Source organism: Vulpes lagopus, chromosome 1 (assembly GCF_018345385.1).
Source record: "Vulpes lagopus strain Blue_001 chromosome 1, ASM1834538v1, whole genome shotgun sequence".
Lineage (NCBI taxonomy): Eukaryota > Metazoa > Chordata > Mammalia > Carnivora > Canidae > Vulpes > Vulpes lagopus.
In genome coordinates, this window is record NC_054824.1 from 51,273,514 (window position 1) to 51,301,297 (window position 27,784).

A 27,784-nucleotide genomic window follows, 5' to 3' on the forward strand; every position below is an offset into this window, starting at 1 on the left:
GGGAAGTGGAGGGATTTACAGTATATAGAACTAGAGGGTACCCCTCTTTTTCCCCCTTTTTTCCAGTACTCGTTTTTATATCAGACTAAAAACTTCCAATATTTTTTCTCTTTTCCCACCTTAACTACAATATTTTACCACCTCTTCATTTTGAAGTTTCTTCCTTTTTTGACTTTTGTATTTCTAGAATTACAGGTCTTAGATATATTTTCCACTTCTAGATTCCCTTCAACATACTCAACTTAATTTTTGGAAGATATATGAGATTTTTTGTTCTTTGTTTTTTGTTTTCTCTGCCTCATTTTGTTCTACAATGGCAGAAGTTGATACCTTCTAAACTATGAACCAGCATGCACCCAGAACCAAGTGGTATATCATACTGGTTCATTCTGTGAGATTACTCATTCCCATTCTGCCCCCCTCATTTATTGCATTTATGTTTTGGTGGTCAATGTTGGGGTTTTCTACAAGTATTTCTGGTTTATATAAATTTGGGACTGAGCATCTTCTAACATACAGAACTTAATACACTCAGAACCAATAGGATCACCCTCTAGGACCCCTCAGGTAGACAACATTCTCCTTCCACTACAACTTCATCACCACCACCAACTCCCAGGCTTCCCCCCCCCCCTTTTTTTACTTCATCTTTTTTTTCTTTTTTTCCTCTTTACTTTTACTTTTTCTTTTATTTTTTTCTTTTTTTCTTCTTCTTTGGGATTCTTGGCCTTTTATTTTTTACTACTTTGTTTTAAAATTTTGTTTTTTTGCTTTAGCGGTCCTTTTGTTTTATTTCATTCTGATCTTTGTTTTCATTTTTGGTTCTCTGATCTTGTCAGACACCTAGGGTAAAATTTACTTAGGTCATGGTTGATATTCTTGACATGGCCCACTCATACAGCCACTCTGCTCTGAGCAAAATGACTAGAAGGAAGAACTCACCACAAAATAAAGAATCAGAAACAGTACTCTCTGCCACAGAGTTACAGAATATGGATTACAATTCAACGTCAGAAGGCCAATTCAGAAGCACAATTAAAAGCTACTGGTGGCTCTGGAAAAAAAAGCATAAAGGATTCAAGAGACTTCATGACTTCAGAATTTAGATCTAATCAGGCCAAAATTAAAAATCAATTAAATGAGATGGAATCCAAACTGGAGGTCCTAACTATGAGGGTTAATGAGATGGAAGAAAGAGTGAGTGACAAAGAAGAAACGTTTATGGAAGGAAGGAAGCTAAGGCAAAACGAGAAAAACAATGAAAAGACCAAGAGGAAAGGTTAAGGGAAATAAATGATAGCCTCAGAAGGAAGAATTTACATATAATTGGGGTTCCAGAAAACGCTGAGAGGGCCAGAGGGCCAGAAAGCACATTTGAACAAATCATAGCTGAGAACTTCCCTAATTTGGGGAGGGAAACAGGCATTCAGATCCAGGAGATAGAGAGGTCCCCCCCAACAAAAATCAATAAAAACATTCAACACCTTGATATTTAATAGTGAATCTCGCAAATTCCAAGGATAAAGAGAAAATCCTTAAAGCAGAAAGAGAAAAGAGATCCCTAACTTATATGGGGAGAAATATTAGATTAATAGCAGACCTCTCCACAGAGACCTGGCAGGCCAGAAAGGGCTGGCAGGATATATTCAGGTTACTAAATGAGAAGGACATGCAGCCAAGAAAACTATATCCAGAAAGGCTCTCATTCAGAAGAGAAGGATAAATAAAGATCTTCCAAGATAGGCAGAAACTGAAAGAATATGTGACCACCAAACCAGCTCTGCAAGAAATATTAAGGGGGACCCTGTAAAAAAAAAAAGAAGCCCAAAGAAATAATCCACAAAACAGGGACTGAATAGGTATTACAATGACACTAAATTCATATCTTTCAATAATTACTCTAAATATGAGTGGGCTAAATGATCCCATCAAAAGATGCAGGGTTTCAGACTGGATAAGAAAGCAAAACCCATCTATTTGCTGTCTACAAGAGACTCATTTTAGACCTAAAGACACTTACAGCCTGAAAATGAAAGGTTGGAGAACCATTTACCTTTCAAATGGTCCTCAAAAGAAAGCTGGGGTAGCAATCCTTATATCAGATAAATTAAAGTTTATCCCAAAGACTGTAGTAAGAGATGAAGAGGGACATTATATAATACTTAAAGGGTCTATCCAACAAGAAGACTTAACAATCATGAATATTTATGCCCCTAATGTGGAAGCTTCCAAGTATATCAATTAATTAATAACCAAAGTAAAGACATACTTAGATAATAATACACTTATACTGGGAGACTTCAACATGGCGCTTTCTGCAAATGACATATCTTATAAGCACAGCATCACCAAAGAAACAAGGACTTTAAATGATACACTGGACCAGATGGATTTCACAGATATATACAGAACTTTCCATCCGAACACAACTGAATGCACATTCTTCTCAAGTGCACATGGAACTTTCTCCAGAATAGACCACACATACTGGGTCACAAATCAGGTCTCAGCTGATGCCAAAAGATTGGGATTGTCCCCTGCATATTCTCAGACCACAATACTTTGAAACTAGAATTCAATCACAAGAAGGAATTTGGAAGAAACCCAAACACGTGGAAGTTGAAGAGCATCTTACTAAAGGATGGATGTATCAATCAGGAAATTAAAGAAGACTTAAAAAGATTCATGGAAACTAGTGAAAATGAAGATACAACTGTTCAGAATCTTGGGGATACAGCAAAAGCAGCCCTGAAAGGGAAATACATCGCAATACAAGCATCCCTCAAAAAATTGGAAAAAACTCAAATACACTATCTTTGCATCTAAAGGAACTGGAGAAAGAACAGCAAATAAAACCTACTCCAAGCAAAAGAAGAGAGACAATAAAGATTCGAGCAGAACTCAATGAAATAGAGATCCAAAGAACTGTAGAACAAATCAACAAAACCAGGAGTTGGTTCTTTGAAAGAATTAATAAGATAGATAAACTATTAGCCAGCCTTATTAAAAACAAGAGAGAAAGGATTCAAATTAATAAAGTCATGAATGAAAGAGGATATATCACAACCAATACCATGGAAATACAAACAATTTTTAAAATGTATTATGAGCAGCTATACGCCAATAAATTAGGCAATCTAGAAGAAATGGATGCATTAATGGAAAACCATAAATTACCAAAACTGGAACAGGAAGAAATAGAAAACCTGAACAGGCCGATAACCAGGGAGGAAATTGAAGCAGTCATAAAAAACCTCCCAAGACATAAAAGTCCAGGGCCAGATGGCTTCCCAGAGGAATTCTATCAAACATTTAAAGAAGAAATAATACCTATTCTACTAATGCTGTTCCAAAAGATACAAAGGGATGGAATACTTCCAAACTCATTTTATGAGGCCAGCATCACCTTAATTCTAAAACCAAAGATCCCATCAAAAAGGAGAATTATAGGACAATATCCCTGATGAACACAGATGCAAAAATTATCAACAAGATACTAGCCAATAGGATCCAACAGTACATTAAGAAAATTATTCACCATGAACAAGTGGGATTTATCCCCAGAATGCAAGGGTGGTTCAATGCTCATAAAATAATCAACGTGATAGATCACATCAACAAGAGAAAAAACAAGAACCATATGATCCTCTCAATAGATGCAGAGAAAGAAGTTGACAAAATACAGCATCTATTCCTGATCAAAACTCTTCAGAGTATAGGGATAGAGGGAACATTCCTCAATATCTTAAAAGTCATCTATGAAAAGCCCACAGCAAATATCATTCTCAATGGGGAAAAACTGCGAGCCTTTCCCCTAAGATCAGGAACACGACAGGGATGTCCACTCTCACCACTGCTATTCAACATAGTAGAAGTCCTAGCCTCAGCAATCAGACAACAAAAAGACATTAAAGGCATTCAAATTGGCAAATAAGAAGTCAAACTCTCCCTCTTCACAGATGACATGATACTAATATATAGAAAACCCAAAAGACTCCACCCCAAGTTTGCTAGAACTCATACAGCAATTTGGCAATGTGGCAAGATACAAAATCAATGCCCAGAAATCACTGGCATTACTATGCACTAACAATGAGACTGAAGAAAGAGAAATTAGGAAATCAATTCAATTTACAATTGCACCCAAAAGCATAAAATACCTAGGAATAAACCTAACCAAAAAGGTAAAGGATCTATACCCTAAAAACTACAGAACACTTCTGAAAGAAACTGAGGAAGACACAAAGAGATGGAAAAATATTCCATGCTCATGGATTGGAACAATTAATATTGTGAAAATGTCAATGTTACCCAGGGCAATTTACACGTTTAATGCAATCCCTATCAAAATACCATGCACTTTCTTCAGAGAATTGTAACAAATAATCTTAAAATTTGTGTGGAATCAGAAAAGACCCCAAAGAACTAGGGGAATCTTGAAAAAAAAAAAAACAGAGCAGGGGCATCACAATGCTGGATTTCAAGTTGTACTACAAAGCTGTGATCATCAAGACAGTGTGGTACTGGCACAAAAAGAGACACATAGATTAATGAAACAGAATAGAGAACCCAGAAATGGGCCCTCAACTCTATCGTCAACTAATATTTGACAAAGCAGGAAAGACAATCCACTGGAAAAAGGAGAGTCTCCTCAATAAATGGTGCTGGGAAAATTGGACAGCCACGTGCAGAAGAATGAAACTAGACCATTCTCTTACACCAGACACAAAGATAAACTCAAAATGGATGAAAGATCTAAATGTGAGACAAGAATCCATCAAAATCCTAGAGGAGAACACAGGCAACACCCTTTTTGAACTTGACCACAGCAACTTCTTGCAAGATACATCTATGAAGGCAAGGGAAGCAAAAGCAAAAATGAACTATTGGGACTTAATCAAGATAAAGAGCTTCTGCACAGCAAAAGAAACAGTCTACAAAACTAAAAGACAACCTACAGAATGGGAGAAGATATTTGCAAATGACATATCAGATAAAGGGCTTGTATCCAAGATCTATAAAGAACTCAACAGCAAAGAAAACTCAACAGCAACGAAAAAAACAATCCAATCATGAAATGAGCAAAGACATGAACAGAAATTCCACCAAAGACTCACACATGGCCAACAAGCACATGAGAAAATGTTCCGCATCACTTGCCATCAGGGAAATACAAATCAAAACCACGGTGAGATACCACCTCACACCAGTGAGAATGGTGAAAATTAACAAGACAGGAAACAACAAATGTCGGAGAGGATGTGGAGAAAAGGGAACCCTCTTACACTGTTGGTGGGAATGTGAACTGGTGCAGCCACTCTGGAAAACTGTGTGGAGGTTCCTCGAAGAGTTAAAAATAGACCTGCCTACGACCCAGCAATTGCACTGCTGGGAATTTACCCCAAAGATACAGATGCAGTGAAAAACTGAGACACCTGCACCCTAATGTTTATAGCAGTGATGTCCACAATAGCCAAACTATGGAAGGAGCCTAGGTGTCCATCAAAAGATGAATGGAGGGCAGCCCAGGTTTAGCTGCATCAGTGGTTTAGCGCTGCCTTCAGGCTAGGGCGTGATCCTGGAGACCTGAGATTGAGTCCCGTGTCGGGCTCCCTGCATGGAGCCTGTTTCTCCCTCTCCCTGTGTCTCTGCCTCTCTCTCTCTCTCTCTGTGTGTCTCTCATGAATAAATAAATAAAATCTTTAAAAAGAAAAAAGATGAATGGATAAAGAAGATGTGGTGTATATATACAATGGAATATTACTCAGCCATTAGAAATGATGAATACCCACCATTTACTTCAACGTGAATAGAACTGGAGGGTATTATGCTGAGTGAAGTAAGTCAATCAGAGAAGGACAAACATTATATGGTTTCATTCATCCAGGGAATATAAAAAATAATGAAAGGGATTAAAGGGGAAAGGAGAGAAAATGAGTGGGAAATATCAGAGACAGAGAACATAAGAGACTCATTATTCTGGGAAACTAACAAGGGGTAGGGGAAGGGGAGGTAGGTGGAAGGATGGGGTGACTGGGTGATGGGCACTGTGGGGAGCACTTGATGGGATAAGCACTGTGTGTTATATTATATGTTGGCAAATCAAACTTCAATAACAAAAATATACAAAAAAAAAGCTAACCTAAAAAAAGATAATAGGAGATATAGAAGATACAACATGTAATAATATGTTCTTTAAAAAGTGAATATATTTAATTAAAGGATGAAAGAAACAAGATTAGTATGAGTATATCAATTGAAAAAGTCATATCATGTCTAAGGAAATAAAAACATTTGCTTAGCTAGAGATTTTTCTGCAGGAAAACTCAATGCCAGAAACACTAGAGCAACATCCTCAAAGTTCTGAATATTCTATAGTACCAGAATTTTATAGCTAATGTTATTCTTGAATTAAAGGAAAACAAACACTTTCTCAAACATGTAAAAAATTAAGGACCACAGGAATTAAGAGTCCTTTTTGATTAAAAAAAAGAAAAAAAAGAGTTGCTGGAAAACAATTCAACAAAATAAGTGTTAAAAATTAAACTCAAGGACAGAAAAGCCATCACAAAAATATTTGCTTATCATTGACTCTACAATAAAGTTTAAACAACTATTAATATTATGGCTTCAGAGCAGAATGCAAATTTTATAATCCTATAATATATAAAAATCATAATATTCTAATAAATATAAGGTATGAAAGGAGGAGATGTGGGGAGAAGTATAAAAATGATAAATTTCTTCAGTTTGTTAAGAAATCAATAGATATGGGGGCTCCAGGGTGGCTCAGTCTATTGGGTGTCTGCCTTTAGCTCAGATCATGATTTCAGGGTCCTGAGATTAAACCCCCTCCCCCCTCAGGCTTCCTGCCCAGTCGGGAGTCTGCATCTCCCTTTGCACTTCCCACATACATACTTGTGCTCTCCCTCTCTGTCTCAAATAAATAAATAAAATCTTTTTTAAAGTGAGTCAATAGATATAATCTTAAATGGAAATACGCAGTTAAAAATGATTTATTGCTCCCACCTATAGTTCTCTTAAAGTATTTTTTTTTTCTGAAGTGTGGAGGGTTCTTTCAGGAACTAGCATTCCTTTTGTTAAAGAACCAAATATATCTCATTTCATTAAATTCAACTAAAAATAACCTGAACATTAGCATTTTAAAATATCATTATCTATTGTCTTTCTATTTTCATTTGTCTCTCTTTTCATCAACAGAGAAACAGACTTACTTGCTTTGACATACTTTTCACTAAATATTAATAATGGTTGTGTGAGCTTAATATAATTTAGGATGATTTTTCAGCTATCTTCTTTCTAGGAAATAAATTCTTATGAGCATATATGGACTGTATATGAATTTAGTGAGCATATATAGATTTTTATTTTTTAAGTGATACTTTTTAAAAATTTAAGGCAAACATCTTGTTCCATATAACCTAAAATGTAGGGTAATGGTAAACTATCTTAGGCCCCGGAAGAGTGATACTGAGTGACCAAAGCAGTACAGAATTAACCATTAAAATGGAAAACCAAACAGCTAGTGTTTAGAGGAATATTGAGAACTGAGAACTGTCATTCTTATATACTGCTAATGCATACTTTAGCAAAATTTTCTTTGTCATAAAATTGTAGGTACTTCCATATCTCATTTTTCGGAAATATATTTAATTATCTAGCCATCTCTCTCTCTCTCTTCTCTCTCTCTCCTCTCTCTCTCTCTCTCTCTCTCTCTCTCTCTAGCTATACACTTAGAAATGAAAAATACTTCAAACTCTCAAGAAAGGTTCTTTCTGGATAGTGAAATTGTCTTTACATTTTTTCCTCATCTGTAGTTTCTCAGTATCCTACATTAACTTGAAATGCCATGTATTTCCATTCTAAGATACACATATTTTCACATGCCTAAAATCAAGACTAGTCATAAAATGAGTATCTTAGATTCAATGAAATGTGGTAATTTTGTAATTGAAATATAAGAGTAATGGGATGTCTGGGTGGCTCAGCGGTTGAGCGTCTGCCTTTGGCCCAGGGCATGATTCCAGGATCCGGGATCGAGTCCCACATAGGGCTCCTTGCAGGGAGCCTGCTTCTCCCTCTGCCTGTGTCTCTGCCTCTTTCTCTGTGTGTGTCTCTCATGAATAATATATAAAATATTTTTTTAGAAAAGGAAATATAAGATTATTTAAAATAAAGGTGGGATGACTACTGAAGAGATATCACAGAAGATTACTGTCTATATACCCTAGAACTGACTCAGAACGTCTCAAAGATCAATAAGAAGAAAGCAGAGATTTGGTTGGAGTTGAGGCTACTTTTGTACAAGCTCAACCAAATTTAAACAGGAAAGACTTGTTCAATGAGACAAAGTCATTTACCATGATGGCAAAGTGAGAAAAGTGAGGGTTTAAAACGATGGAAATTTAAGAAAAAGACCCAGAAACCTTTCCTGTAGCATTTCATTTGAATTGGACTGAGACATTAGGAGAAAGAGCCTAAAGGTGGAGCAGAGTTAGAATGAGTTGGAGAAGGCACTAGGGAAAGTAGTTTCAGATGACCACACTTTTTTTGTGAGCATGGTCTTATTTGTGAAACTACTTATTTACTTTTGAAATGCAACCCAATTTTGAACTATTTCCTGCCCTGGTAGAGATGAATGTATTTTACTCACAATTTGAAAAGTGTAATTTCTATAACATGTGCAGAAATAAAAAAAAAAATCTTGTGCTGAAATAAAGGTGACCCTATTCCTTTTTCTGATTAATCACTACCATTCATAATTCCATTTAAAACCTTCTTCCCAAATCCTTATATACTTGAATTTGTACCCTTCCCCTGCTTATGCCACGTACAGAACTTATTCCAATAATATATTTCCCTTACCCTTAAAATAGATTTCTAGGACACACTCAAGTGAGAGATAGGAAATGGTCATCTTTTCCAGAAATACTGAGTTACCCTTTAACCAGACTTTAAAATAATGACTAAATAGTGCCAAAGTTTGGATAATCTTTAATTTGTATGGAACTGTCTCCTACCAAGGAGAATTCTGGCACCTGCATGCACTCTATACATGTATGTTCAGTTTCATTTTCCAAAAGCATTAAATGAAAATTTTAAAGAAATTGCCTTACCCAGTGAGTTTGACAGCATGTGTCTGAAGCTTTTGATATTTTCTTGATTCTTCATTTGTTCTGGTAATGTGTCTATATATCCCTGTCTTATAATGGAAGAAATCTTCATGGACTTGCATTATGGCTAAAATAAAACCCAACAGAATAAAACAGTTTTAAACAAATCTCTTTAAAAATCTTTATTAAAAAAATCTCTATAAATTCTCACAGAACAATCAGTGGTTAAATTGCCAGGAGGAGAATCTAAGAAGGGACTTTGCAATTCAACTTAATTTTCTTTCCTACTTGATTTAATTGCTGCAATACTTTTTTGTTGTTTTTCTCTTATAAAAACAGCTTTTAGCCATTTAGAATATTACTTAAGTATACATTATATCTTTAAAACACCATCTATTCTTAATTGACAGAAGCACTATTACCAGAAATTGAGACCCTTGCAGAGAAGCCCCACTGCACTTGGCTACTGATTGCTGTTTATCTATTAACCTTGGACTTCACCATGAGCCTCTTAAAACTCCAATTAAGCTAACTGAAGGGTGAACCTGGCAAACAGGGTTTAATGCAATTGTCCTTAATCCTTGGAAGTAAATACAAACCTTTCCTTGGTGAGTTTGAATAAAAAGCAAACCTTTGGCAAAAGAATACTCTGACAAAATTCCATTCTCCTGGCTCTCAAGAGGTAAGCCACTGTTGCATTCTTTTTTTCTTTTTTTTTTTTAATATTTTTTGTTGGAGTTCGATTTGACAACATATAGTATAACACCCAGTGCTCATTTTGTCAAGTGCCCCCCTCAGTGCCTGTCACCCAGTCACTCCAACCCCCCACCCACTTCCCCTTCCACTATCCCTTGTTCCTTTCCCAGAGTTAGGAGTCTCTCATGTTCTGTCACCTGCTCTGATTTTTCCCACTCATTTTCTCTCCTTTCCCCTATAATCTCTTTCACTATTTTTTATATTCCCCGAATGAGTGAAACCAAGAGCTTATACATCATAAAGCTCTCCTTCATTCCCTTATCTTGATTACTTATTTTCTGTATCATGTGCTGCTCTGTTGAAGGGCTTAGACAATTCAGGGTGAAGACTTTAAACTTGTAGAAGACATAAATTTAAAATATTTCTAGGTGGGACTAGATAAGTATACCTTGATAGGTGCACAATGCTTGTCTGTATTAGTTTGACATGCTTTTTAAATAAAATAAAAACTAAGGTCATAAGCATTTGATAGATCCTAAAATTAAGCTTCTATTCCCAAGTCAAATACAACTTTTTCATGTCCCACCTTTTATTTTCTTTTTTAATGTTTTATGCTTTTTCTGATGCCATTTAAATATTCTCAAAAGAGGTCAAATCTTTATCTACTTCAAAATATATCCCTTCCAAAATAAATAAATAAAATGAAGTAAAATAAAATACATTCCCATAGGATTTTAAGAATTTATGTAACTGTAATTTATGCAGATCTTCCTTTGCTCTCATTTCAGCACCTAAACTTATTTTTAATTCTACAGATTTTAGAAGAATGCACACAGTGCTATTTATCCAGCATTCTATAGCCTTTTACACTCTTTTGTACTGAAAGAGGAGAAAATGCTCTGTTTGCCCAGGCAATGCTGTGCAGACAAACACATTGCATCTACAGCAGGATGAGTCAACCAGCTCTTACATAAGTGTGAAGACACTGCTAGTGGTTTTTCTCCTCTATAGAACCATTGACCCCTTCAGCTCTTCTCAACTCTCCCTAAGAACCATGAATGCTTCATTGCTGAGAAAGACTGACAACTGAAGAAGTGTGGGACAGAGACCATAATAATTAACTTGAAGGGGCTCCTTCCTTCAGTTTCTGACACCAAAACAGACTTGATGAGTTTATAAAGCTATAACTACATAAGTTACTGTAGTGCAACTTTACTTTTGGAAAACTGCAGCAAACTTACTAAACAGAATTGTAACAAGGCTGAGGGCAGAATGGATGGAGCCCATCTTGATTGCAGCTCTATCTCCTGCTCCTGGTTCAGGCTGGCAGGGGGTATATTCTTGACACCCACGTTGAATAATTTGAATTTCAACTTTCCTATTTTAAAATGTTTATTTTTGATTCTTACCATGATTTCCCATTTTGATTATTTTTTATTCATTATGTGAAATTCATAAGCATTTAGGTACTTGACCATAACATAAACCTAAGGGGCTCTCAATTTAAAGAATTATGATCCGATTTTCTTCTGAGTGATTAAGAGAGAAAGACATTTCAAACAGTACCACAATGACTTGAAGATTCAGGGAGCTTAAGTAATTTACTCAGTCATTTAAGTAGCAAATGTCAAAGATGGAATTTTAAATTCAGGCTTGACTTCCAATGCCTGTGTTCCTTTAAATTTGTCGCACGAACTTAACTTACTGAAGCATGCATGTAAATTACACATGAATCCCTCAGTCTTATAAGAGCCAATTAAAATTACATAATTATAAGGGGAAAAATTCTCATTTGTTCATTTTTTTAAGATCCCAGGATTTCTAGAATTAAATTCAGAACATGTTTTGTGTTTAGTGATTTTTTTTTAGATTTTTTTCTATAGCTAAAGTTTGATTTTTTTTTGATCCATTACCTATTCTCTTTAAAATGAAAGTGAGAAAACTTCTAATACTATGCATGATTCTTAAATACAACTGAAAAAATAAATTAGCTTCACCACTTACCATGTCATATTTGACTGTTTGGTCTATGATCACTTTCAGAAGGACTTAGCTGACTTCATCAAATGTGTCATTAATATTTAGGAATTCAATTTGTGAATGTGTCTATCTACTTAAAATGGCAGATAATGAAGTTACTAGGTAAGAACATATCCTATAATTACACTGATCTTAGAACTGTTGAAACTTTATGAACACTTAAAACAAGTTTTTCTTAAGCTCCTCTTGCATGAATTAAAATGTAATGTTGTTTATTAATGAAATAAAACACAACCATATTTCACCCAAGCTTACCTTGAACTGGTCCATTTTGCATGATTTCTTTCATTATCTCAGTTTCCTAGAAGGAAAAATATCAATGAATATCATTATTGTTATCAGAACATACTAAATGTATTGTGTGGTATATAATGTTAGGTGCTATATAATCTATTTAAGAATTATACAATCCAATGTGCCTTGACCATTTATAATTTACTTTTAATCATGCCTTGAAATACTCACATGTGAAATACCACATTGATTAAGTTACTAGAGACAGGATGCACCCGTTTGTTTTATTGACTTCTACCACTGCTGGTAATTTTGGAATAAAGAGGAAATAAAGTAATAACTTTTTATGGTCACGAATAAAAAATAATTAATTAAAACCATGTTTTAACAGTGGAGATTTGTGTCATTTCCATTCTTTTGATACCAAGAACAACCCCCAGATGATGGTTTAGTGAGCTTCCTCAGTGTAGCTATACTATATAAGGATTTCTATGTTGTCGCCCACTGTGTGACACAACCCTTAGCAAAAAGGCAGATCATTCCCTTATTCATTCATTCATATATATGCATTGATCACAGAGTATATACGAAAAATCAGGACAGAAACAAATATTAACCCTGTAACTGTCCTCAAAGGATTTACATTTTGGTGGAGTAGATAGCACAACTAATTGCATTATGATATAATAAGTTCTACTATAGGGATCCCTGGGTGCCGCAGCGGTTTGGCGCCTGCCTTTGGCCCAGGGCGCGATCCTGGAGACCCGGGATCAAATCCCATGTCGGGCTCCCGGTGCATGGAGCCTGCTTCTCCCTCTGCCTATGTCTCTGCCTCTCTCTCACTCTCTCTCTCTCTCTGTGACTATCATAAATAAATAAAAATTTAAAAAAATAAAAAAATAAGTTCTACTATAGAGACAAGAACAAAGTTCCTAGGGATGGAACAAAAAGGAAAATTAATACTATGTAGGAGTCAAGAAAAGTTCACAGACAAGATAAAGTTTTGACCGGGGCCGTGACCCATGTATGGGATTCTGCCAGATGGAAATAGGTGGGATAAGCACTTGGGTCAGAGGAATCATCACCTGGCTAAGTAGAGAAGCATGGAGAGCATGATGTATCTAGGGAGCAGACAGTAGTCCTATTTATCAAGTGCATTAGGAGCAGGTGGAGGGGTAGATGCAGGCAGGACAAGAGTCTGTAGAGGTAGTAGGTCAGAACCAAATCAAGCAAGAACTATATGCCATGGTAAGAATACTAAACCATAATATAAACCGTATAAGTAACTGAAAGCCACTGAAGGTTCTATTCTGAAAGTGAGGTCTGGGTAACACTGATATGATGCAGTAAAATTTGCCCAGGCTTTCAAAATGAAAAACTAGAATCTAAGAAGTCATTTTCCCATTAGGACTATATTTACTTCAATTATTTTGTGGAGTAAGACAAAGGATTGACACAATGAGCTACTACACCAAAAAGTCAGGGAAAAAAGGTTTGATTTAGCTTTTATCTGTCAAGTATGTAAATATGTGCCATAAAATCATTCATTCTGCTAATGTTACAAAGATCAAAAATTGAGAGTCTTTAATGGACACTTTAAGATTATGAAAAAAATATATCTGAAACTAGAATTATTTTAGGATATAATAGTTTTTGAATAGTTTTAAGAACAGTAGAGCTTTATCTTTTTGAGAAAGTTAACCATTGTTAATACTTGCCATTTAGACTTACATTGGAGGAGACTCTGTATGGAGGAGAACATTGGTAGATCCTGTTCGATTTCTCAATGTTGTTGGGACATGGCTTTGTGGCATGCCGTTTTCCCCTCCCATCAGACCTACTTGCCATAGCACAGCCATAATTGGTAGCATTTTGGTCCTTGAAAAGTGGATAGCATGCATGGGATACCAGTCTATGAGGAATAAGCAAAGAGGTAATACTTAGGAAGATGCCATAATATATCCTATGTGCCATTTTACTGAAGTAAACATTTATAAATTTTCCCAACTCTTTACATGTGTACCTTTCAAAATGCAGATTAATTCCAACACACCAGTTCAATATACTCTACTCTGACCCCTCATTTATATTATCATTTTAAAAAATCTTGTTTCAATCCATTTTAATAAATAATTTATCTACAGTATAGAATTTCCTAAAGATTAATTTTCTACAGTGACTGTCAATAAAATCTGTAGTAATATTAATAGGGGAAGGACTTCATTCTGCATTTATAACTATAATATAGAAAAGCTACATTTAATGTGAAAGAGAGGATTTTATGATTAGATGTGGTATTTTGCATAATTCTGTAAGTTTTATAATTAAAGCTGTTTTGTTTTACCTTTACATTTTTATTGAGTTATAAGTACCTTCTCATAAGATTTCACTTATGTTTCTGTAGTTCATGATATTTCAGGAGAGATACTATACTCTAATATAATATTAAAAGTTAATAGAGTAGAAAGATATGAGACACATACATTGCACAAAACAAACAGAATCATTTTCAGTTTCTGATTTTGAAACTGAACATGGAAAAGTACAAATTATTTGGTACCAAAATTAACATCATTTATTTAATATAGAAGATCATAAGGAAAATAAACAATAAAAATTGATTATATATATATTCAATTTGAATTAGCCATAGAAGTATCCAATAGGTTTGCTTCAGAAAAATTCAAGTGTTCAACCAAGAGAATCTGAGCAAGAAACATGATGGAAGCAAAGCCATTAAAGATTATACACACTTCAAAAAATTCTTGCATTAAACGTATTACTTTGGGATAATGAGTGCTATATATTGAATTGTGCCACCCCAAATTCATATGTTGAAGCCCTACCCCTTAACATGATGGTATTAGAAGGGGGCGTTTGAGAGATAATTAGCTTTAAATGAGGTGATACAGGTGGTATCCCACCTGGAATTAGTGCCTTTATAAGAAGGGGAAGAGATACTAGTACTCTCTGCCATGTAAGGACACAACAAGAAGACAAATGAGAAAAGGGCTTTCACCAGAACTAAATCAGCTACTATCTTGATCTTTGATTTCTCAGCCTCCAGAACTGTGAAATAAAGACCTGGTGTTTAAGCTTTCCATCTATGGTATTTTGTTATGGTTACCTAAGCAAACCAATATAGTAAGATTTAGTTGAGTCTCACTGTTAATTTATACTTCTAAGCTTTTAAAGAGTATTAATTTTTGTCATAGTACAAAACAGAAGCCAACCAAGCACTACTATACCAGAGAGGTATCAGCCTGAGTTGTTCATTCTAAGCACCACATTATTAAGCAAAATGTATGAACATTTATTTAAATAAATTTATTGCCACCCATCAATATCTGACATCCATGCTCTCATAGCACCTGACTGTTCTCTAGCAAACCTAGAGTACTCAGTGGATGATAAATGGATAGGTGAGCAGTATATATGTATATTACTAGTAATCAGCTGCAACTTCCTTACCCAAATAACCTAGCTTTTGGGTAGATTAGCTCTTATAGTAGATATGAGAATGCAGTAGGTATCAGACTACATGGGAGTAAGAAAATATAGCCTGCCTTTTCCCATCAAATGGGATGGTGACACTTAATGATGTTGATAAGCTGAGGCAAGTATAAATTATTTATTCATCTCAGTCTTTTTTTTTTAGATTCTATTTATTCATTCATGAGAGACACAGAAAGAGAGGCAGAGACACAAGCGGAGGGAGGAGAAGCAGGCTCCATGCAAGGAGCCTGATGTGGGACTTGATCCCAGGACTCTGGGATCACGCCCTGAGCCAAAGGCAAGTGTTCAAATGCTGAGCCACCCAGGCATCCCTATTCATCTCAGTCGTAATCTAATTTTTACCTGGAATTATCCATCTACCTGAGTAACTGAGAGGCTCAGCAGAGATATCAGCATATCTATTCCCATTGGGACTCTACTGAGTCGTTTGACTCAGAGCAACAAGACAATCCTAACTTAAGCCTTTCTATTAATTTAGTGAGGAATGTATACATGTCTCAAATAATTGCTTCCAATAGTTTATAATCTTAGTAGATAACAAGTATAGTGTATATTTAAATGTAATATACACATTTATCTAAGTGTAGCTTGTACATTTTTTAGTAAAAATCTTGCAATTTATTTTTTCTTTATTCTAACCCCAAACAGAACTCAAGAATCCTAGAAACGTATGTTGGGCAGCTATTTACCCACGTTTTCTCAGGAACCACCAAGCCCTATCAATGCTTCCACTATTGCATCCATGTCGGTTCTTGGCACAGCAAGAGATCAAATTCTGAGGGGACAGATTGGCTGTGTATAGACCGTTGGACTGAATTGCTATTCGATCAGCTGCCACACCTGTTTCAAATAGAATATTGATTAATATTCAAATGGTACATGGCATTTTTAATAATTTACATAGCCCTTTTTTGAATCCTAGTCTTTAGAACTTTATGTAATTTAAAATTAAAACCAATGTCATTAATGTATCTATATATTCCAGCAAAGTCAACTGGGTCATAATTTCATTCTTAATTTTTATCCAATTTTGGTATTGCTCAATTGTCTTATCAACTTCAAAGACTTTTCTAGTCCATAGTTCCTTTCATGTTCTATACAATTATGAATTTTTCATTAAGAAGTCTGTCAAAGGGATCCCTGGGTGGCGCAGCGGTTTGGCGCCTGCCTTTGACCCAGGGCGCGATCCTGGAGACCGGGGATCGAATCCCACATCGGGCTCCCGGTGCATGGAGCCTGCTTCTCCCTCTGCCTATGTCTCTGCCTCTCTCTCTCTCTCTCTCTCTGTGACTATCATAAATAAATAAAAATTAAAAAAAAAAAAAAAGAAGTCTGTCAAACGAAATTCCTTGAGGGCAAAAATCATATCTCATTTACATTTGTAACTCCTGTACCTCATGAATAGTCACAGATAAATATATAACTTTTGAAATGAATGCAACTAAATGGAGGAAATTAGAAAAACTTATCATAGAAATACTAACTGGAAATTCATCATGTTAATCTGATATATTAGAATAAATTGAATCTTAGGTTTTTAAACTGGTATTTAGGTTGACCACTCAGAAAACCATTCAAAAGCTAATCTATTCTAATATGAATCTTATATCTAAAAACTACACAGCACACTTTTATCCTTACAATACTTTTGAAAATCATAATCCTAATCTTACTACATAGACATGGAATTCACCTTGTTTAGACTTGATATAAATTTATAACAATATACAATTTCCATGGTTGTTGGGACGCCTGGGTGGCTCGGCAGTTGAGCATCTGCCTTTGGCTCCGGGCATGATCCCAGAGCCCCGGGATCGCGTCCCACATTGGGCTTCCTGCTTGGAACCTGCTTCTCCCTCTGCCTGGATCTCTGCCTCTGTGTGTGTGTGTGTGTCTCTCATGATTAAATAAATAAAATCTTTAAAAAAAATTCCATGGTTTATCAGTTCATTCCTTTTCCTAACACATATTATTGACTGCCTACTAAGTGACAGGCACTGTACTAAGCACTAGAAATTACAATGATAAACAAGAATCACAATGCTATCCTCACAGAATAATAAAAAAGGGAAATCAATCTATCAGTAGCAGAAAACTATTTATCTTTTTGATTATGCTACCATCATAAACATGAATGATAATATCATGAGAAAATTTTGGTACAAATATTGTTTTGTGTTGTTCGATGGCTGGTATAGTTTGTTCTTGATATTTAAACATAGTTACTTTAACAAGATTTTTTAAAAGATTTTATTTATTTATTTATTTATTTATTTATTTATTTATTTATTTATGAGAGAGAACGTTAGCAGGAGAAAGGACAGAGGGAGAGGAGAAGCAAACTCCCCACTGAGCAGGGAGCCCAATCAGGGGCTCCATCCCAGGACCCTGGGATCATGACCTGAGCTGAAGGTAGATGCTTAACCAACTGAGTCACCTGGATGCCTCTAAAGGTAACAAAGTCATAAACTTTCTTTTATCCATCCAATTTTCTCGAAAGAAGTTGTAGTTTTTGCTCATTAAAATTGTCTATATGCTAGAACTTCTCAAGGCGTTAATTTAGAATTATTTTAAAATAATTCATTTTTAAATAATTCATTTACATATGTATTTCTGTATGTACAGAGTTTTTTGTAACTACAGCATATGTACAATTCTGCAGTGCAATTTTGGCACATCATCATGTGCCAATTTTAAATGCTCAAATTTTAAACGCTCAATATCTGTTCAATCTATAACCTCCTACTTCCCTGTTTCCCGTCTCTTACTGTGCTGGGATATATTTCATAAGAGCAAATGACATTCTCCTATCACCTCTGCTATTCTCAAGAAAATAATTCCCTATTTCATAAAATAGAAAACTTTTGATGCTTTGACTTCTAGTACAAGGGTTCAGAACCAAATGTAAATTTGAAAATGTGAGTGTAACTATTCTCCTGTTCAAAAAAATACTTTGACAACAGTAGTCAAGGAATCAGTAACCTGGCTTCCGGGACCATTTCTGAGTTAGGGTCAGTCAATTCATCGATCTGTGACTCTTTTATAAAACCAAAGACTTGAAAAATGTGACTTCCCTCCCAGCCCCATGAATCTGTAGATTCCAACTCAAGGGTAAATATTTTAAATTCCAACAGGACACAATATGTTGCTCTTCTACAGACATTTCTGAATCTCAGTGAATGCTTAACCCAAATTGACTTGAAATACTTAAGAATGCCACGGTTTAGCAGATTGTTTTCCACCCTTCTTTTGAAAACTTTTATTGGCCTTTACCTCTGAGACACACTCTATCATTTTCCTTGCTTATTTACTCTATTTATACATTTACTCTGTGACGTGCATCACTCCTGACATTTCAAACTCTTTCATCTATTCAGCTTCTGACATCTTGCTTGAATTTTATTTGGCCACATAACTATTGTTTTATATATGTATATTTTTAAATGTCCTATTTATTTAATAGCTTTCGACTTCTTTGAAAAACATTTTTTCTTATTTTAACTATTACTTTCTGACACAATTTTCTAGATCTTTAAAAGAACCTAGTTTATTCTTTTGTTTAAACACACTCGGAAAAAAATAGCATGAGCCTAATTTGTCATACTGAATACACACAATATAAAGCCATCTCATCTGAAACCACAAAAGTGTTGAAATCTTTCTGATGTTTTGGTGAATTAGGTAGGGGGACAAATCCAGACTTAGCCCTGGGCTGCGGCCATCTGTGGGGCTGGGTCCTGAGGACACCAAAACATGCCATCTAAATCAGGCTAACAAGTTAATCTTCACTATTTAACCAGCAACATCTTTCCTAAAATATGTTCAGAAATACTAGCTTTAACTGAAAGCAAAATTCTTATGATACCATCTAAAAGGTATAACACATTAACTACATGAACATAAAATGACAAATGATTTATCTGATTAAATATCTTTCCATCAATATGAAACAAGGCTCAAACAGGTCCTCCATTTGGATCCCTAATGTGTGAGGACAAATATCAGAAATCCAGAGAACATTTATTTCAGAGGAATAGGAAGTAGCATAAACTTAACAGATGAAGCTACTCCAGAGGCAAAAATTGGCCAAAGGCATCATTTCTAGAACTAGCTGATACTATGAGCAATGATATTTGGAAAATATATCAGTACTTTTCTGTCCAAAATAATATCACCCTTCAGAGCTGGTTTCTCTAAGAACCAAAGTCCCTATTTTATAATGCTTTCTGTGCTAAGACTATTTCTGAGCACTCATAGAATTACCTTCAAAGCCTAGAACATAGTTTTATGAAGGCCTTTGATTGTAGCCAATCAACATCATGTTAGGGTTAAGTTATTTACTGGAGTATGGTTAATACTCCTTTGAGGATAACATAGAGACCAAATCTTAAGATTAACCTGAGTATTGATTTATTGGACTTGTGAACTTATATGAAAGTAACTATAAAAGTAGTATTCCTTACACTTTTGAAGTAACAGCAGTACTAATTTGGAAGCTACTCTTATCACTTTAGAGTCAAAGCTATAAATTTGTTTTTAACTAAAATTATAAAACCCATTGAATCCATTATTATTTTGTTCTGAAGTGTTTCTTTACATCAGAGTAGTTTAATAATGAGGCATATTTTTGCAAATTTATAGAGAAAAGAATTATATAGTTATGTGTAAGTTCATATTAATATTACTGATAATATTATGATTAAAAGGTATCTTATATTCTTCTTATCATCTGGCCTTAACTCTCAAAGGACAAACAAATTTTGGGAAATTTGTTGCTCTTTTGATTTATCCTCCATTTAAAATTACACTCTAGAAATTAAGACCAATTTTCAGAGTGAAAATGGTCAGGCTGCTTTCTCTGGTCTGAATATGATTTTATTTTGACTAAACATTAACATTTAAATATTCTAAACTTTAAAACCTTTTAATTACTGTACCAAAATCTTGAGTTAAAAGGAGAATTATAAGGAAGTAATTAAAATGACTTTTATTACTTGCAGTAGAAAATGCCCATGATGCAGCACAATTTTTTTGATCCAATGGGCCATGAGTCCATCCAGGCCATTTATAAGAAGCAATAAAAAACTCTGGAAGATCAGTTGTTGCAGGTAAAGAAGCCTATAGAAGAGAGGCAGACATGTCAGATTTTTTCAAATGTATTCCAATAACCATTATAAGAAAATGCCATGACCTTTTATAACATTTATCAGTATTTTTTTTATTTTGTACACTCATGTTTTCTGAATGACATCCCTGGAAGTATTAGTAGTGTAGAATTTCTATTTCATATATATTTTAAAATAATTTAATGCAGGGAATCCTAACATAGAGCAAAATCAGAAGAACAAGACGCAGAATTTTTTCTGGGTTACCATACAGTGCAATAATTTTAGCCATTGTTTCTATCACCTTGAATCAGAGTTTGGGTCACCCATATGAAAGACTACATGGTGTTATTTAAACTTGACCTCATAAATAACATTTATGTTTATGTCCCTTCTTATATTAGAGAGTGTGATTCTGTCTGAAATTAATTTTGAAATAATGCATCTGTGGCAACTATGCATTACTACACTAGAAGGTCCAAGGAGCACCAATTTTACACCAGCCATTGGGAAACCAAACTGGGATGAATTGGTTGATATTCAGAAAATCCTTGAGATTAAAAAGGGCTTCAGAAAATGTGGAAGGCCAAATATACAATGCCATTATATCTTCAGAGCCCACATCCAAGTTCTGACACAGTTTCAGCTGTTGTCTTTCCAAGAATGTAAATTAAAAGTTATGCTCCATTCAAGTCACTCAAAGAAAATCTCAAACAAATACCCTGGTTTTCTCCCCAAACTTTTATAAAAAGTGACAATTTTTACTTCCATAAATAATAAGGACTCGAACTAAATAAGAATTTTTTTTATATTTTTATTACTTAAGCATACACACATTCACACACATCATTTCTAAGAGTGCTTTAGAATTTTCAAAGGGTTCTAATACTCAATATTTTATTTTAACTTCTCAATAGTTCTATGTTTTATAATCATGGCAAAAATTATTCACTGTATTTTATGAATGAGGCTACAAACTTCTAAAAGTTAAATGACAAGCTAAGGTTAAATAAGAAATACCTCTGAAATCAGAATCAGGTTTTAGAACTTTTAACACTAAGTTCCATTTATCATTTACTTACTTTATCAGAAATATGTTAATATTTTGCAACAGAAGCAAAATGTCTATAAAAGCTAAAATTTTACCTACTTAAAAGTTTTATGATTGTGCACCGCATTAAACAAGTCAGGCTACTGATCTGATGTCTTGCAAGCAAACTAACTTCTGACAAGTATACAATTGCTTCAAAGACTAAAGGAAGATTTGGGATTTACATGTCAGCTTGAAAAGGTATCTATCGAAAATATCTATAAATGGATATCTATATCTATATCTATATCTATATCTATATCTATAAATATAGATTTATATTTATATATCGAAATATCTATATTTCGATATATATATATAAAATATCTATAAATATCTAAAATTGAATTTTAACGAGAGTTCAGTTTTGATTTAAAGAAACTATTATCATCTGATAAGAAAGTTATTAAATCCTGAGTTCCATTACTAAAAACACTCCTATTCAGATGATGGAAGAAAAGAATAGAAAAATGTCAAGCGGATCACAGTAGAGGGCCTACATTATACCTTTAAGAGCAGTATCATGGGGTAGCCCGGGTAGCTCAGCGGTTTAGCGCTGCCTTCAGCCCAGGGTGTGATCCTGGAGATCTAAGCTCGAATCCCACGTTGGCTCCCTGCATGGAGCCTGCTTCTCCCTCTACCTGTGTCTCTGCCTCTCTCTCCTCTGTGTCTCTCATGAATAAATAAATAAAATCTTTTGTTTTTTTTTTTTTTTAAAAAGCAGTATCATGGAAATCCAAGTTAGATCCTTATGCCATTAGAGTGACCAGACTGCAGAAACCTAGAGTTTGAGCAGGATAAATTTACTGCCCTGAATAGATAGTCCCAGAGAGATAGATTCACTCTCCAAGGGAGTCTTTCTAAATTTGATGGGTATATACCCATCTTATTAGTTATTAATACCTTCCAATTTTATTATTGGCATATCAGTATGCTTTTAAAAATTGATAGTACTAAGTTGTCTCAAGTTTGCAGAAAAACAGGTACAGTGTTGGTTGTTATTTAATACTTTATAATTTAATAAAATAGCTAGGGTATTTTCCTTCTGCTCTGTTGAGGTAATAAAAATACAACTATTACTTCACACATATTTCAGCCTGGTTGAGTTATTTAGAATTTGACTTCCATATGCCAAAGCCAATCAGAATGGTTTGCACATGGAAGTATGCGATAAGTGTCTCATGATAATGAGGAAATGTAGATCAAACTGGTAGATTTAAATTCTTAAAAAAAAGTTTCTTCCCCCTAGACACATTGAGTTGGATTATAAATACCAGTCTGCTTTTGTTGCTTTTCTGATTTATTTCTTAAAAAAATACAAATGGTTAATCTTTCTCAATAAGATAAGGCAATATAGAAATAACAAGCAAAATGACATTTTTATTGAAAACATATTTACCAACTCACTAAGCCAGATCCAATTCATAAAGCTCACCTATTGGATCTTTCAGAATTTTTATCACTTATTTAATATTGCTTTTCCTAAAAATAAGCTCCTAGGATTTGAAGATCAACAGGCGCACACTATCTTGCAATTTTATTTGCCTTATGATATCAGATAATCTGATGTAATAAGCAAAGAGAAAATTTTATATCCCATTATTCCTTAATTATTGCATGCCTCTCTAAAGTAAGAGTGTTTTATGGGCTTACAAATAAAGGTAAATATCACAGAATAATAGCTTTTAGGAATAGGTAACAGACGTCTGGCTTCAACAAACACTGTGTGTGTGTGTGTGTGTGTGTGTGTGTGTGTGTGTGTCAAAAGATAGCTTAATAAAACAAAAGTATCTGCGAGTGACAGAAATTTCAAAGTGACAGTGACTTAAATAAAATAGAAATTTATTTTTAAAAAGATTTACACTGTGGCATATGGGCATTTTTAATTCTTTTAATTCTAATGTTTAGAATGTTTATGACGGAAAAAGTTTCCATCATAATCTAGCATTCCAAAATGAACATTAGTCAAATTTGAGATTAAATTTTACCAGTCTCCTCTATTTGATATTTCTATTTAAAATTAGAGATTAAAAATATTGGGAACAAATATAAAAATTAAAGGCAACGGTGAATACTGGAGAATTTTTTTACAGTACTTCCTACATTTAATCGAATCAAAATCTCTGAAGGAGTAATGCAAACATAATCACAGAGCAGCTTGAGAACACTCCAGTCGAATTCTGGACATTCTGAACATTCTTACTATGAGCCCATATCTCCACAATATCTACTATGTGAGTGACCACTTCTATCTCTGATTGCACTTGCCTCCAACTTAAATTTGGATAATCAGAGTGACCTGAGAATCAAAAGAAGGCAACAGAGAATATCATTCTGTTCTGCCCTTTACAATCCAAGGCATGAATACCAAACAAAGTCTTCTAAACTATTTGATATTAGAGAGTATAGGGCTAATTTTCTAGATGCTAATGGCAAAATGAATTTTTCATCTTCAACAATATTTGTCTTCATGCTTCCAACTCTGGAAGGATTAGCTTCCAGGATATTTCTCTAGTTTCTACTTCTAGGGTAATTTTTTTAATGATCTACTTCTATAAATATCAATATTTCATGATCACACTATGGCAGGTAGTACTAATTATTCTCCAATCCTTCCCTTTTTCATAGAATTTCCTTTTATTCACATAAGTAGCAATTTTAGCTCGTCATTTGTAACTCAGAAAAGTGACTGCATTCCATACTCCCCCTTGGGTACTATGTGTGACCACCTTACTAAGCACTGGTCTATGAGATATAAGCAAAAGTACCATTGGCAGTTTCTGAGACTTTTTTTAAAGAGACGAATAGTACTTTACTTTTATTATTTTTTATTGATTTTTAAATTTTGTTTTCCTGCTAGCAGAAATTAGGGTATAGATAGACATTGAATAGCTCTCTTGAATCACTTTATGACCTTGGATAGAAAGACTCTAGGAAACAGAACAAGGAAGAAAGAGCCTGGGTATCCAATTCCATGGAGTTGGATATTTCTAATGGAAGACAACCCATCTCCAGATTTGTTGGTGGTAGATCAATTCCTATGTTATTGAAGCCACTATCATTTTGAATTTTTAGCTCTCTCAGATGAGCCCAATCATAACTAAAAGAGTACATATAACTGCAAGAAAGTTGCTACGACATTGCCATATTTCACTGAAGCCAGGACATAATCAAATATAAGAAGCGCCCCAATTTTAGAGGTATAAAAAAGTGAATAAAATAAGCATCTAGAAATTGATGAGCTATGATATTTCCTCAAATGAGTTTCTTAGAATACTAGTTCTGAGGAATTATAATAGATAATTACAAAACAAGGAATTGATTAGTCTAACAGTTCTGAGAAACACTGGTTTTGAAAATCTATTCATCTTCACTGCAGTATTTTTTACAAGCTACCTAAATGTTCTAAGACTCTAGGAAGTGGGAATAATATTCATGGTTTTATATGTTCATGACCCAATGAAAAGTATCTTATTTTAGCTTATTTCATTTCATTTCACATCATTTTGGTTGTGAAGCAGATCAAAGGACTAGTGTTTAGTAGAACAGGCTCTGGGAAGAACCATAGTATGGATTGGAAAACCCAGGTTTGAGAATAATCCAGAGAACAGGTGCTTGTTCCATCAAAACACCAAATCACCTCAGGAATCTACTTTTTAACAGGCCCAAGTATTTATTCATAGAAAGGGAAAACAAATTTTCACATTTCTTTTTGGAGATTTGTCTTGCAGTGATTAATTCAGCCCCATGGTGTTGTTCAAGTCATGTTCAATTATATCACAGTGTTATGCACTAGATTGAAACTAGTACAGAAAAATAAAACTGAGAACTAAACACTCAAGAACTGACTTGAGATAAGACACCACCATGAGCTCATTCTGCCACAAGTTCAGTTGAATAAGGAGTAAGGCCGGGTGTATATTTTCTAAAGTTTCTTGAAGGATGTGAAGTTCCATCCTGGGAAGAAGGGAAAGGAGGCATAAGCACATGCTTTGATGCTCTATGAATTTAAAGCTCTTAATTTAGAGATGGCAAAAACTGGCATCTTAATCTGTTCCTAGCTCTTTACCTACATAGATGAGAAGATTCTGAGATGAACTGAGGAAAATATATGCTTAAACAGTCTCGACCATGAACATCTGGCCGTACCCCTCTTCTGCAGCATCACAGGCACCTGCATTTTATAAAATTGTTTTTTTTTAAAGATTTTGTTTATTTATTCATGAGAGACACAGAGAGAGAGAGAGAGTGTGAGAGAGAGAGAGAGGCAGAGACACAGGCAGAGGGAGAAGCAGGCCCCATTCACGGAGCCCGATGTGGGACGCAATCCCAGGACTCCAGGATCACGCCCTGGGCAGAAGGCAGGCGCTAAACCACTGAGGCACCCAGGGATCCCCTAAAGTTATTATTCAAGCTTGATACCATTGCCTATATTCATGTATGGGGGGAGCTAAACATCATTTTTATGGGGAAAATGGTCATTTTTGTTTCACTTTATATAAAGAACCAAACCATATAACTGTTATTCACTTCTCTAGTTAGTGTTTCATTTTCTACATAGGCTTCAGTTTATACAGATGACAAACATATTTGAAATCAAGTAGATTATTTTTATTTATTTTTTATTTTTTTAATAGATATTTTTTTTAATTTTTCATTTATTTATGATAGTCACACACAGAGAGAGAGAGGCAGAGACATAGGCAGAGGGAGAAACAGGCTCTATGCACCGGGAGCCCGACGTGGGATTCGATCCCGGGTCTCCAGGATCGCGCCCTGGGCCAAAGGCAGGCACCAAACCTCTGCGCCACCCAAGGATCCCAAGTAGATTATTTTTAATCAAATAAAAAATTTCTTCTTTTTTAAGATTTTATTTATTATTTATTTATTTATTTATTTATTTATTTATTTGAGGAAAGAGAGAACAAGCAGCGAGGAGGGGCAGGGGAAAGAGAAAGAAAGAGAAACAGACTCCCCACTAAGCAGGGGGGAGCCTGATGCAGTGCTACATCCCAGGACCCTGGGATCATGACCTGAGCCGGAAGCAGATGCTTAACCAGGTGCCCCTCAAATAAAAAATGTCAATAGCCTATGGTTGGTTCAAAGTATATTGGTAAGATTTCCTTTGATTTTTTTTCCTAAGATATGTCTTATCCTTCAGTATTTGCTATCACTGAAATATACCTCAAAAAGGAAAACACAAATTCCTCCTGTTATAACTAATGACAATAAAAATAAATCCAGGGGTGTGTGGGTGGCTCAATCCATTAAGTGTCCACCTTCAGCACAGGTCATGATCCCAGGGTCTTGGAATGGAGTCCTTCATGGGGTTCCCTTCTCAGCAGGGAGCCTGCTTCTCCCTCTCTCTCTGCCCCTTCCCTCCTACTTGTGTGCATTCTCTCTCTCTCTCTCTCTCAAATAAATAAATAAATAAATAATTTTTTTAAAAGAAAATTCCAGTCAGTCGATACTGAGTATTATCTAGCCAATGATCAATTATCTAGCCAATTAAATAAATTTTCATTTCTCATCTCCATGATTGGTGGATTTAAAAGTTATCATATAGGACCATTTAGAACAGAACTGTCCATTCAAGACATTGCTTTGAATAATCTCAGACTAAGAACACCTTCAAATGGGGAAGGGGACAGAGAACAAGAAGGAGGCAAACCATAAGAGACTTTTATACAGAACAAACTGCAGGTTGATGGAGGGGAGGTGGGCAGGGGATGGGCTAAATGGGTGAGAGGCCTTAAGGAGGGCACTTGTTCTGATGAGCACTGAGTGTTATATGTAAGTGTTGAATCACTAAATTTTACCCTTGAAACCACTATTACACTATATGTTAACTCACCAGCCAGCTTTTATTGCCCTGACACCAGATATAATTAATTTTTAAAAGTTATCATATAGGGGATAACGTTGAGCTCAGTGGTTTAGCGCCTGCTTTCAGCCCTGGGCGTGATCCT

At 35.0% G+C, this 27,784-nt stretch overlaps 1 protein-coding gene across 1 annotated transcript in view; it reads right to left on the reverse strand.

Moving 5' to 3' along the window:
• The window catches only part of TINAG (tubulointerstitial nephritis antigen), a 91,852-nt gene that overhangs the window by 45,278 nt on the left and 18,790 nt on the right, over window positions 1-27,784 (reverse strand). The window contains exons 5-9 of the mRNA XM_041754016.1: window positions 20,615-20,738; window positions 16,310-16,460; window positions 13,836-14,016; window positions 12,126-12,171; window positions 9,138-9,261 (exon numbers count right to left, since the gene is read on the reverse strand). Coding sequence (XP_041609950.1) covers window positions 9,138-9,261; window positions 12,126-12,171; window positions 13,836-14,016; window positions 16,310-16,460; window positions 20,615-20,738 — 626 coding nt within the window. The remainder of the gene's footprint in view (window positions 1-9,137; window positions 9,262-12,125; window positions 12,172-13,835; window positions 14,017-16,309; window positions 16,461-20,614; window positions 20,739-27,784) is intronic.